Source organism: Psammomys obesus, unplaced genomic scaffold (genome assembly GCF_907164565.1).
Source record: "Psammomys obesus unplaced genomic scaffold, mPsaObe1.curated_primary_1811, whole genome shotgun sequence".
Taxonomy (NCBI): domain Eukaryota; kingdom Metazoa; phylum Chordata; class Mammalia; order Rodentia; family Muridae; genus Psammomys; species Psammomys obesus.
Window position 1 is genome coordinate 42,204,821 of NW_026585644.1, and position 14,270 is coordinate 42,219,090.

The following is a 14,270-nucleotide window of genomic DNA, read 5'->3' on the forward strand; positions in this document are numbered from 1 at the left end:
TGATACTTCAAATTGCTTAAGTAACTTATTTCCCAGTAATGCTTACTCAGCAGTAAGCTGGACATCTCTCACAGCACTGTGTCATCTCTAGATACATTCCGTACCTAACAATGTGGATGCTATGTGAGAGCTATTTGACTCTACTGTTAGGAAATGAGAGCAAGAAAATAACCACATGCAGGTTCGGTACAGCTACAAACTGTTTCCAAGTCTTTTGATTGCAGATTAGTTGAATCACAAATTTTGGATACTACAGAAACAGGGCAAACTGCAACTGCAAAATTATAATTTTTCCTAACTGTGTCATTCCTTCCACATTAGTGGCTAGGGCTCCCCACCCCCACCCCTGCTCAGCCACCCTCTCTCCCTACATTGTTTTTTTTTTTTAATGTAGGTGATGTTCTCAGTCAGGGTTTTTTTTCCCTTTAAATTAAAATATGTATAATAATATCCACCATCCTGACAAATCACCATTATATATGTTTTTTTTAATTTCATGTCTCCAGAGACTGGCCAGTGAAAGTTGCTTACTCCGTCACATTTGATTTTGAGCATAGGATGGTGTCCTGTGCTTACCTTTCCCTTCCATTGCTCAAGACACCCAGTCTCCTATTTTCTCCAAAGAAGTTCCATAGGATTTAAAACTAGTTTCCAGCTCAAAGCTGCCTGGCCTCCCAGCAAGACTGAATGTGATGGAATTATCCTGAGGATGGATCTCCTGTGGAAAGAGAACTGTCTCGTTATACCATGGCCCGTCCAGACTGGATGATTTTTCTGAGCCCCATTAGGCATCCCAAGCCCCAAACCCTTATTTCCTCCATCTATCAGAACTGACGAAAGTAAAAACAGACCTTTTAGGATGTTCTTCAAATCAGGCCATTCCTGTTTCCCTGAGCCTGTTAAGTTATACAAATGATCCTGGTTTCTTTATCAGAGCATGGGAGGTATCAACCATGTAGTATGTTGTAACAAAGCCTTTAAACAAAGAATTTTTCATGGCAGAGACCAAATGACAATGGCAAAGTCTGGCTGAGTAGAGAGAACTACAGCTTCCACAAAGGAGTTCCCGCCTGAGCAATAGTTTTCAAACTTACAACTCAGCCTGCCACCCAAGCATCACACTAGGACCTTAAAGGACAACTTCATTCCTACAAAGGGGAGACAATGAGTGTTAGGGATTTTTGTTGTTGTCGTTTGCTTTTTGGTTTTGTGATAAAATCAGTTTAATAAGTTTATTCTCTATAAATTTCAACTTCGTCTCTCCTCATCCTGCTTGTGACATTGAACAGAAAACGATTGTGGCCAAAGATAATAAGCACATGTACTTACACAGTGAGTAGGAGACCTCTTTCAAATAGATGTTAGGAAGGGCACTGTCTTGGAAGGTTGCAGCCAAGGGCACCCTGTGATTCAGTAGTTCACAGCCAACAAGCATAACCAGGTCATGTCACCTTCCTCAGAAGGCTCGGGTGCCAGGATGACCTTTCTCCGGGGTTTTATTTCTAATTTTTATAGGTCACTATGCTTCTTTAATTAATCTCCTTTGGGGATCTGGGAACTGTCAGGGAGAGATGGTGTGTGTTGTTTTGGTCCACAAGACAGTGCAGGCTTGTGAGAGGAAAGGCCAGATGCCCTAATAGCTTCCGGCTGTACTTTGATTCACATTTCAGGCAGCCGAGCCAATGCTCATTTACCTTCTGAACAGGAACACAAAGGACTACCCAATTTTAGTCATGAAAAGAATAGTAAAAAGGCAGAGGGAAACCTCTGCCTCCCTCTCTGTGAACTCTGTATGGCCCTCAGCCAGGAGGACCACATCGGGTCCAAACAGCCTCAACCAGAGTCTGCTCAGAGCAGGCCCCAACAGAGCTGAGGACTTGGAAATGACCCATTCTGCTCCCCAGATGGTTTTAGTGCGATGACATAAGAAGCACCTGTGATGCAGGGTGTTTGCCTCATGTTTGCCTTTGAGTGGAACTTACAGGTAATGGCAGAACAAGGATTCGAATCTTGGTGGGCATATGCGGCTCCAAACACCTTTTAATTTCTTTTTTTTCTTTCATTACATCCCTGTAACTTTTTAGAGGTCATGTCGTTAGTTCTATTTTCTTGATGGAGAAAAAAAAAATAATAGTCTTTTTTTTTTCTTTATTAATTCTCCTCCTCCTCCTCCTCCTCCTCCTCCTCCTCCTCCTCCTCCTCCTCCTCCTCCTCCTTCTCTTCCTCCTCCTCCTCCTCCTCTTCAGAGACAGGATTTCTCTATGTAGCTGTGGTTGTCCTGGATTCTCTTTATAGACCAGGCTGGCCTAGAACCCACAGAGATCCACCTGCATCTGCCTCCCAGAGTGCTGGGACTACAGGTGTGCACTACCATGCCTGCTCCATTAGCACTTTCAATTTAATTGTAGAAAGAAAGAAAGAAAAAAAAAAAAGCCCATCTCTGGTCAGGCATCTCTTGGAAACCAGATGGCTTCACAGGAAATTGCCCTCCCAGGCAATTTCACTCATCCTGGGCTTGATAACTACTTACTGCTCTGCCAGATCATTGCTGATCCAGCTCTGATCACCTGTCTTTCTTATTTCTGCTTCTACTGTGGTCTTGTCTGAGAAGACTGCTCTTTCTCCTTGCCTTGCATCTAAAGTCTTTCCCCAAGTGACCACCAATGGCTGTTTTCAAGGACAAGGACCTGTATACGGCTGCTTTCAAGTTTTCATGATGCCCTGGATTTCAAATGGGTCCCAGAGGGCTTCTGAGAGTGAGAGGTGGCCATCTATCCGCAGACAGCCAGTCCAAGACCTGAAAGGAGAATGTGGATAACGCTTTGCATCCATCTACTATTGTAATTGAACATTCAAAGCCTTATGGGGGGGACCACTCGGCTTACATGTCCTATCTTCAGGAGCAAAATAAGAATTTGCTAATTTTAAGCAACCATCTAAGTCATGGAGATTTTATTACTTCCATTCTATTATTAATAACACAAATGATCCACAAGAAAACAAAATGTCACCTGACTTTCTTACTGTAAGCAACAACTCAGTGCGAGGGAGACAGATGTTACTGAACTCGAGAGAGATAAACTGGAAAGAGATAATCCACTTATCATCACTGAGAGATTTGAAACCAGCCCCAGTAATAAATTTCTCTCTCTTTTTTTTTCCAGAAAGTAAACCCCAAAAGGGTACAACCTACCCATCAACTCTTACATATTCATCATCCAAAACTCCAGCTGCCAAAGCAGGCAAGTGTTCACGTGTTATTTCATCCAAGCTGTCTGAGCTCATAAACACGCAATGTTGGGTTTTAGGAGATGGCGTGGAAATTAACATCTCACCCAGTCAGGCCCTGCTGACCCTCATGATGCTCTAATCAATGCCACAAACCTGGCACCGAAATCAATGCGATCAGACAGCCGTGGCTTGCCAGTGAAGGATTTTGTTGTCGTGTTGTTGTTGTTTCCAGAATTTGCTATTGTCTCTCTATTAGTGTCATTTTTATGCAGAATGATGGTGGCCTTGAATTTTGTTGTATTGTTACTTTAGACGGTGATATGTATGACCTTATGCCTAGAAACGTTTCCTGGCAACTAAGAGGGAGAAGGCTGCCTCTGTGTGGCTATAAAGCAAAGGGAAGGAGGGAGAATGATTGTGCTTATTCACTAACAGCAAGATCTGAATCAGGACAAAGCTCACATCAGTGGGGGCTCAGCCATGCCAGCCTTGGGGACAGCTGAGACTAAGAAATTCCCCTTCCCGAGTTCCTGTGCTAAATCCAGAACTGTGCCCTCCATGGTCTTTCCTAGGGAGGTGCTTTGACTCCTCACGCTCGTAGGACTTGGCATTCCGGAAACATGGTGTGTGAGCAGATTTGGTCCACGTTCCGCTCAAGGATGTAGGCTGCACAGGGCTCTGGAATTTCAGCAGCTAGCATTTCTTGTATATTTGCCTTGCGCAAGGCACTGTGACGAGACCTTCCCCTGGTAGTTTTTACCGGGATTATCACCAATATGCCTCCTTCTTAGTCCTAATGCACACACAGTTTGAAGAAAACACAGTTCAGGGAAGTGAAGTAAATTTCCGGTGGCAAAGAGCAAGAAAGTAGGAGCATCAACATCGAGAGTCAAACCCAGGCAGCCCGGCTCCAGACACCTCTGCCACATCCTCTGAGGCTTCATGCATGCACTGGAGATTGCCTGTCTTTCACCCCGCCTTACCTCTACCCTCAATGACTTTTTAAGCACTGAAGTGACTGTGACAGTGACATATTTACTGAGTCAAAAGAATACAGCTGTCCCCGTTCCCCATAGTGATGTGATGGATGCTCTGTGATATCACCAGATCTTAAGGACCTGCCTTCCTTTGCTGAGGACACAGGGAAGGAGTCACAAAGCTTCCTAACAGTCGGTCCAGGTCTGCTGCTTCTGCTCAAATAGCGATTTCTGGATAGTTAGAGTGTGCAGATAACTGGGTTCTGTCTTATTTAGTCTACTCCTGTCAGGTCCCCACCCATTTCTTCCATTCCTGGCATACCGTCCCAGGGACCAGCAGCCCCTGCACTCAGAACCACGGGCTTCTCTCAGGACTGCCCTGAGGCCTGAGTTGCTGTGAGGTGAGGTCACCTTCTCTCCCATCTCACTCAGCCTGTAGCTGTTGAGGGCCTTTGGCCAAGAATGCATGCGCTAACACTGGTAACCTCGGTGATGTCAAGTGTAGAGAGACCAGCCATAGCCGGGGAACACCCTGACTTCAGAGTATGTGTGCCAAAACCCTCTCCCTCTTTACTCTGAGGGGAGAGTACCTCTAGCCTCCCAGAATACTCCCCTCTGCAAAGGCCTCTCCGAGGGTCCACGGCCGGCCTGTGGATGTTCTTCCTCAGAAAGACCAGCGGAAAATGGGTGAGCCACCTCCACCACAGATTCTTCAGGCTTGAAGAGACAGCGGGAAGGAAAGGGAAGGACTCTCACCTAAGCACACCTCCTCACAGCTCCCCCTTTTTTTCTTTCCTTCCACTCCCTGCTTGGGGAGACTTGGGTCTGGTGACTGTGAAGATTAACCTGAAACGGTCACAAACATGGTAAGCTCAGGGTGGACTTTCTTCGTCTAGAAAGTAGTATTCAGATCCTTCCGGCTTCAGCCCTCAGTCCAAGCCTGAAAAATGGGGAGGGCCCCACACAGTGTCTGGTCACCATAGCTCTCTGTATGCCAGACCTCTGAACCACAACAGCCTCAGGCAGGGAATGCCAGTATTGTCCCTTCCTCAAATAAAGAAGCTGACCGAAGAAGGGTTTAGCAATTTGCCTAAGGGTGTGATTGTAACTGGTTCCTTAGAGACTCCAATGGGTTGCATCATCCTAAATCAGGAAACAGTGGTGAGAAGAGAGCAGGAAAAGGAACAGTATCCAAGAGATACCATCCTGGATTTTGAAATCCCTTTGGTTTCAAAGCCATAGGCAGCAGAGGCCTGTCCAAAGCTCACCTTATCCACACCAGCCCAAGGGTCAAGCTGAATTGTCCCCACCCACCAAACCTTTGTCTCTATTCAAATGTAGCACCTTAAAGTAGTACAGGTGGGTCATGGGGCTTTTCCCCTCCTACTATTTAAATCTATGAAGTACCCAAAAGCCACACTGTTAAAGCACAACCATTACTGCTGTCAACTGTCCCCATTACCACCGCCACCTCAAGCTTTCGTGGCACAGTTCCTCATTCATCCATTCACTCGCCTTGTACTGAGTACGTTCTGGGCCAGACCTAGCTAAATGACGAATGTGCCAATAACAAAGGGATGCTTGGGGTACTGTTCCAATTTTAAAAGGACACACCCACACGGGGGTGAGTTCTTACCGATTTAAACAGAGTATTCCAGTGAGAACTGTGAAAGAGCAGCCTCATTGCTACTCTTCCTAAGTGATCAAGTTCCTGTAGAAACTGGGCAAAACAAAGGGTGGGCGGGCTACGGCTCAGGTCTCAGCTTGCAGCATAACATGCTTACTAAGCTCTTGGAGACTGAGTTAACAGATAAATCAGGCTAGAATGACACCCCCCCCCAAGCATAACCACTGTCTTCATTGGTAAATTGTCTCACTTGAACCCTGGAACGTATTTGATTTGTCTAGCCGGGCTCACGCTGGGGACAGATATTACCTGAAATTCAAAGGCTGTCTCTCCCAAGCAGTTAACAACCATTAAGCAGGCAGCTGCTACTTGGTTCCTGCCTCCGTTTACTCTGAGCTAAATAAAAACAGGTGAGTGCTGGTTTGCAGAAAAGCACAAAAGGAAAAAAAAAATACAAAACTGGGGAGGCACATTCTAGGTGTCATGGCCAGAGGAGGCTGAGGAAATCTACTATGGAGAGGGAGAACCAGGAAAACACCCTCCTGCCTCCCCTTGGCTGTTTGCTAAGCCCCGCCCTGGAGGGCTCATGTGGGGCTGGTAGTGCTGTAGATTTCACATTTCACGTCCCAGGCATCTCCTGCCCTCACTGCCCTTTCCCACCACAGCTGCTGTGTCACTGTTCCTGACAGTAAGCTTCGGTTACATCACCAGAAACCTTGAGATACATTCAGGAATTCTCAAGTGACCAGGGCCCTGTCTTCTGCTTTCTTCCCTTTTCGTGGACAAAGAGTTTGGGGTCAACCACCCTTGAGTTCAAACCTTGTCTCTATTTCTATTTGTCCCTGTAAGTAGGAAAGCTTCTTGACCTCTTGAAAAGTCTGTTCCTTAGCTTAAAACAGGAAAGCTTGTGTCTGCTTCCGGGACTGTGACAATCTTCACCCGGAATGCTTATGTAAAAATCCTCCGAAGTGCCAGCCCATATTAGGTCTCCTGCCCTGGTGTACAGCCCCGAGGCTCAGAATGAGTTAGTGGTGAGAAGAACTCCCCCCACCCCCTTTTCCCAGCATTCAGACCTCTGGGCATCTTGGCTTCTGTCCTCTTCACCACCGATAAGGCACACTGCTGTCAGCTGCAGAGTAGGAGGCATAACATCATGGGAGATGTCAACTCCTACCTTGTTGGATTCCCGAATGAGCCAAGCACAGCATGGGTGACTTGTGCTCTTCACCCAAATTATGGCAGCAGCCCTGCCCCATAGGCATGACTGTCCCCATTCATAAGAGACAGGTCCAGATAGCTGTAGAAGCAAGGCTGGAGAGGGTGAGGCTAGGAGCCTAGGCGGCAAACTTATTTTTGTTTGTTGGTTTTGGTTTTTCAAGACAGGGCTTCTCTGTGTGGCCTTGACTATCCTGGAACTCATTCTGTATGTAGCCGAGGCTGGCCTCAAATTCAGAGAGAGCCTTGGCTGCAATTCTTACATCTAAATTCCATGGTCAATAGGAGATCAGGAGATCTGGCGAATCAGCCTCTCTGGGAGCAATTTCCGGTGGCTGCATGAGTAACTCCCTGTACTCAGCCCCATGGATCTGCCAGACATAGGGAAATCTGGGCTCCACCTTCTGCTGCTGAGAAGGCTGCCGGTGAAGCTGTTCTTGGCCAGGCCCATGAGCACCATGCACTGAGAGCCCAAGGCATTCCTGCGAAAGCCTTTGAAAGGAAACAAAACCTCCATATATCTGACACGGCCTGCAGAAACTGTCTGACTGGCTATTATGTTGAATTTCTCCTAACGAATGAAGAATGAGATATTCAGTAAGGACCTGAGCGAATTAGGAGAAGTGGCATCCTCTTCCTTCATGGTAAAGATGGTTCTAATTTGTGACAGGGAATGAACAAAAATACAGGACCCGATAGATGCCTCTTGAGTAAATCCATCAAGTATTTGAAAGCAGCTGTGTCCTACCGATGGGTTCATTGGCTGCCATTTAATCTCTAGCTCTCTTGAAACTGAATATTCACAAACCAAGATGACTGGGGTAGTCAGGAGCCTAGGATCTGGCCACTGGGGTAAGAAAAAGATAATTATTATTTTTGAACTATAGTAAGTTTATGACAGAAAGATGTTCTAAGCAAAAGCTTTACTTTGCAGCATTACGGCTGGATTAATGGTTTGAAAGTAAAAGTATACTGCCTGGTTGTTTGTACCTGTCTCTCAAAATGAATAATTGGATCCTGATCCTGGTCTTTGAAATCTACAAGCAGGTCTACTCAGCGGCTCCTCCCTGCACGAAGCAGACCAAACCTGGGCCCGCATCTCCCTCAAGAGGCGCTAATGCCGTCTAGCACCAGCAGAAGGCAGGGGATCCCTCTTGAGAAATTAAACGCTTCTCTAGGATTTATTACGAATGGCTGTCCTTTAAAGGAAAGGAAATGTCATACATCAGGCAGGTTTGGCTCTGCCTCAGGGTGGTGCAGATGCCTGCTGAAGCCCAGCAGACATCCATGGCTCTTTGATGATGGTCTGGCCCAGTCTTCTGTCTGATTTAAAGATGGCCAAGTGTTGGCAAGCGACGGGGTAAATGAAAATGAGAAATCTGCTTCCTACCCGCAAGAACAGATGGGATGGCTGAATCGAACCCCGATTCCAGGTTTGCTTTTTGTCTGGCCTGTGATTAGCCCCTGGAAGGTGACAGAGTCAGGGTGTGAAAGAAAGCGGATGCCAGTGCTGAGCAATGGGTCTGAACATCTCACCAAATGTTTGTCTGCAGGGCTGTAGTTCCGACACCGTTCTCGTAGGATGCTGTACCAGGTACAGTGCCATAGGACATCAAAGAGCAAGTTGGATGGAGAAAGAGGCATCTTTTGACCTCATGTGCTACCCCTTGGCCTGCTTTTCCATGTGTCTAAAATGTGCCAACCCTAAACACAGTGACAAGCTAAAGCCAGGATGCTATGGTAGGCTTTTTTTTTTTTTTTAGTATCTTCCAAAAGATACTCAAATCCCTATCACTGGAACCCAAATATGCCCTTATATGGCACATTTCTAATATGATTAAGGGTCTTTTCAATGGATATTTTCCTGAATTATCTGGGTGGGCCCTAACACAGTCACACACATCTTCATAAAAGGAAAGTAGAGAGAAATTACTTCACACCCTGGGAAGAGGAGTCCATATGAAGATAGGACAGAGGGAAAACCTGAGGCTGTTAACCTTAAAGATAGCCACAAACCAACCCAGATGAACTTGGCTGATACAAGGAGCTCACTCTACCCTTGGGCTTCCTTGAGGAACCTCTGGAGCCTTGTGTAAGTTCCCCACACTCCTGGAAACGACCTACCACTCAGGCCTAAGAGATGGCTCAGTGGTTAAAAGAGCTTGAAGCTCTCAAAGAGGACCTGGGTTCAATCCTCAGTACCAGCGTAGGGCAACTCATAACCACCCAGAACTCCAGCTCCAAGGGATCTGACTCCCTCTTGTGGCCTTCAGTGACACTACACCCAAATGCATAAAACACACACACACACACACACAGAGAGAGAGACATAATCAAGAATAAAAATAAAAATTTAAAATAATAGCTCCCACTCGGACTCAGGTAAGCAACCAAAACCAAACTGAGTGAAACAAATCTAGGACATCATAGTAAGAGGGAACTTATTGGGTAGAAAGAGAGTTTCAGGGTGGGGCGTTGGTGAGAGAGGGCGATGGGAAGTAAAACGATCCTAAATCGGTATATGCACTCGAGAAACTGTAAGAGATAAAGCCCAGCGACACAATCTAAATCTTCATAATTTAGGGGAACCTAGGTGGTGCTTGCCGCTGAGTTAGTCCAATCATCCCAATTATTTGCAAGACATCGGGGCCAGAAGTCAGCTGACTATCAACTAAACCAAAGTGTGTTCTGTAGGAGCGAGCCACAGTGAGGGCCCTGCAAGCATCATGTAACCACAGGCCCAGTACGGTTAAGATGGCAAGGTGACAGAATGGGCAAGAGGGGGAGAGAGAAAAACAGGTTAGAAAGGAAGGGAACAAACCATTGTCCGTGGTGCCCAGCAAAGCAATTTGACCACTACTCGTGCTCTGCCTTTTCTACCTTGCAATAGTCTTGAACTGCAACTTAAATGTGTCATTTCATCTTTGTTTGTTGCTTGGATTCTTGCTCTGAAATTGTACAGGCTGTTGACATAGATATGACCCTCTACTGCAGCTGGCAAGGGTCTCTGCTAACAGCCGGAGGTGTTCAGTAAACAGTTATTTGACTTCTGGGCCTCTAAGTCCTTCAGGCTGTTTTGTGGGTACCAACGCAGTTCTGTCTTCTCACAGGTGAGACCACCAAAGCCTATGAGAATCCATCCATCCCAGGGACGACCACACAGCCTGTCACCCTGACACAAGCTCTAACTCTCCCGGTAGCCGAGGCCACCCACAGAGCCACCTCAGTGCCATTGGCAACATCTGTCACCAGCAGCCCCAGACCCCAACCTGTGGGCCACAGGAGCCGGGAGATGGGTGAGTTGGCCGGCACGTATCACTGTGAGCTACGAGAAGGGCACGGTTTGTATCCTTAGTGGAACAGCTCGTTTGGAATCTGGGTATGCAGTGCCCAGGCCTTGCCCTTTCAGCTAGGGGTGTGTGAGACCTTCACCAGGGTGAGACACAGCAGACTGTGTCTTCTAGGTTCAGCACACAGCTGCTGCTGCCATGCCTGTGAAAAATTACCTTTCCTTCCTCCAAAAGCTCTGCTGAAAAAGACAGCGGGCTTCATCTAGCCATTGTTGTGTTACTGGATTTTGTTGATTTCTGTAAATAATGAGTGGCCCATACCCAGACGTCTTTAAACGTTAAGAATAAACCAAGAGACTCCCCTCAGGAAGTCAGAGAGCCGACACTTGCTTGTCTCAGAGTTTCTGCACAGGCTTCTGTCTTCACCTCCCTAAGATGAAAAGCACCTGCGTCAGTTCAAGTAGTTTTCTGGCAAGGGAGATGGGAATTGTACACTGCGCTCACTGTTATCTCAGAGGCTTTCTCTGAGCATTTCCTGTCTGGGGACACATTTCCCTTCTTGGAGCAAGTTCCCAGGGCTTACTGTTTTCAGCGTCACTGTTGTCACCCAATTTTCAACCATTCCTGCCGTGCAGCGAGATCCCTGTCTTCCCCAGCAGAGCCCAGCCACCTGTCTGCCCAGCCTTTCCCCTTCTACAGAATTCGCACTTTCCTAAGCAACCTACACATCTTAGCTCACTGGTTTGTAGCAACTATGTGCAGCCGATCTGTATGACGTCTAACTTGAACAAACCCATTGTTATGGTGAATAAACTACAGAATAAGGTGATAAGGGAATGAGCCTTAGTCACACTGGTGAGGGGACCATTCTTTGACCAGAAATGAAGTGTCAGGATTAGAGGCTGATGAGCTTCCCTAATGTCTTCAGTAATTAATTGTGAGGGTACAAACCACCCATGCATTCCACAGACCAGGTAGAGCATACGCTTTATTGTATTCTTGACAAGGATTCCACCGTAAACATTCTATTTCATCGATGCCTCCTAGAATTTGGGACCTAAAGGCCCCAAATCGGAGAACCATAAAAGCAATTTTGTGAAGTTTTGAAATACATCAGACATGCTCCTGAACCATCCTATTCTTGTTATTTTTGTTATTTACATTATGCTAACATTAAGTAATATTAACACCAAGTTCAGCAAGAGAGAACTATTCTAGGGTTCTGAGAAACCGGGGCTCACAGGAGTCCCCAGAACCAGAGCCTTTTCTCTGTTACACCCCAAGCTCTCGGCTTTAGATTCCTTCGTTCTCTCAAATACATTCGAGTATCTGAACCAATGTCGTCTCTCCCAGAGGGCGTCAATTCTTATGTAACAGAGAACAGTGAGTGTGTGTCTTGTTTTCTTGGCCTGGCAGCTTGGGAATCTTGATGCCAGTTTGGCTGAAAACCCCTCCAAAAACCTGAAATAGTGACTCCCTACCTGGCACAGCTTTGTTGCTCCTGGCTTTGGGACAGGAACTTTGGACAGCAGCCTCCCGGCCCCAGTGTTCCCTTTTCATCCTTGCACAGCACCACTTCCATGAAACCCACACACTGCTGGGCAAGTCCTTGGAGAGAGAGCGGCCTCCGTGCAGTGGGCACCGAAGCTGTTAAGACAGGAGCCCAAGCAGGCATGCAGGGAGGCTGTCTCAAGCGAGCACTGCCCACTCCAAGACAGTCTGTAGCCATGAAAAGAAGCAGCCGTGAATGTCCAAAGGCATTTGTCCATTTAAAGTGACAGTTGCATTGAGACACTTCTTACGTCCCATACAATCCACCCACTTAAAGTCTTCACGCAGACAGAGCTGGGATACCCATAGAGTTACGTTGCCATCTCCACAATCAAATTCTAGAACATTTTCATCATCCACAAAGAAACCGCATCCCTTTGAACCTGAACCTGAGCCGCCAACCTCTTGGTCCTCCATCAGTTGCTCTCAGCCTGTGAGTTGTGACCCGACAACCCTTTCACAGGGACGCCTGAGACCCTCAGAAAACACAGATACTTACATTGCTCTTCATAACAGCAGCAAAACCACAGTTAGGAAGCAGCAACGAAAACAGTGTTATGGCTGAGGGTTGCCACCACTTGAGGTTAAAGGGCCTCAGCATTAGGAAGTTTGAGAACCATTGTCCCAGATAAACATCTACCTACGTTTATGAATGAGTCTCTAAAAAAAAAAAAAAGCTTATGTAAGGGTGAGAATTTTACTTTGTAACTTGACTCCACATTTCTCGATGTGAATTTGGGGATAACACAGCCTGTTGCAGCATCAAATGACTGAAGCCCATCCCCCTCACCATGGGCCATTGTTCAGTATACCTCCAGAAAGATGGTGCCTTGTGTCCTTCTATAAAATATACTTAATATGAGACCTTATGATAAAGTGGACTAAGGACGTAGCCCAGTGAGGCCCCGGGGTCCATTTCCAATGCTACAGATGCCCTTCTTGAAGCATAGCTGTGCATACTTGCTGTGATTTTTTAACCCAACTACATGAAATAAAATACCTTTTATATGGCTGAAATATTCTGCCATCGATGAGAAAACACTCCTTATTGTGTTGACAGACAACATTGTTGTTCTTGTAATTTTTTTCCCTTTTATATGTGGGCCTGAAATGGAAAGATTCTAGAAGTGAGTGTGACTGGGGTGTTCAAGCGAAGCTTATTTCATTTAAAAAGTATTTACTGAATGCCTACTATGAATAGGACAACATTCTAGGATCTTGGGCTATGTGGTATCCCACGTCAACACTGAGATCCATAGCCAGTCCCTTCTGCTTAGGACACCTGTGTAGGGAATGGGGCCTGTGTGTGTGTGAGGCCTGAGAGTCATCTTTAGCCTGCACTGAGGTCAAAAGCTTCCTGTCAGACAGAACACAGCACCTTAGACTCTAAGTGGTTCTCAAGTCTTGGCTACAGACCCTCATGTTGTGGTGACCCCCAACCGTAAAATTATTTCATCCATACTTCATAACTGTGATTTTGCTACTGTTATGTATCATAATATAAATATCTGATATGCAGGATATCTGATATGCGACTCCCAAAGGATTGGCGACACACAGATTGAGAACCACACTGCCTTAGTGGGAGATTGGCAACCAGACAAATACAGAGACAGGAGCTCTCTCCACGTAGGAAAGAAAGCCAAGGCATGGGAAGACTCCCAGAAAGGGAGGGCTGGACACAACGTGGCCCTGTCACTGACCCGTGAATGGACAAGCCAAGGCTAGGAGTAATGAGCCAAGAACCAAAGGGACAGAGACTCCTCACAGGACAGGCAGTCTCCGTGGGAGAGGCCGGAGATGGCACCCGGTGCCCCAGGAACACCCAGCGGCAGAGAGAGCCTCCAGGAGAGCCAGACCCACAGCTATAGTTAGAAAAGACTTCCGCAGTGATAGACGATCTGCAGGCCCAGCTGCAGGGTCGGCTGGGGTCTCTCAGATTCAGAAGGTAGGGCAGCTGCTTGCAGCATTGTTTTCCCAGTCAGGTTCACTTTTTTAAAATTTATTTTTATTTTTATTATTAGTTACATTTTATTAACTCTGTATCCCAGCTGTAGCCCAGTCCCTCATCCCCTCCCAATCCCACCCACCCTCCCTCATCTCCCTGCCCCTTTCGAAGTCCACTGATTGGGGAGGACCTCCTCACCTTTCATCTGACCCTGTTTTATCAGGTATCTTCTGGACTGGCTGCAAAGTCCTCCTCCGTGGCCTAGCAGGGCTGCTCCTCCCTTGGGGGGTGGGGAGGTCAAAGAGCCTGACATTAGTTCATGTCAGAAATAGTCCCTGTTCCCCTTACTAGGGTACCCACTTGGTTACTGAGCTACCACGGGCTACATCCAAGCAGAGGTCCTAGGTTATATCCATACATGGTCTTTGGTG

At 46.7% G+C, this 14,270-nt stretch overlaps 1 protein-coding gene across 1 annotated transcript in view; it reads left to right on the forward strand.

The window, feature by feature from the left end:
• The window catches only part of Vit (vitrin), a 114,333-nt gene that overhangs the window by 62,320 nt on the left and 37,743 nt on the right, over positions 1-14,270 (forward strand). The window contains exons 6-7 of the mRNA XM_055621853.1: positions 3,165-3,242; positions 10,161-10,346. Coding sequence (XP_055477828.1) covers positions 3,165-3,242; positions 10,161-10,346 — 264 coding nt within the window. The remainder of the gene's footprint in view (positions 1-3,164; positions 3,243-10,160; positions 10,347-14,270) is intronic.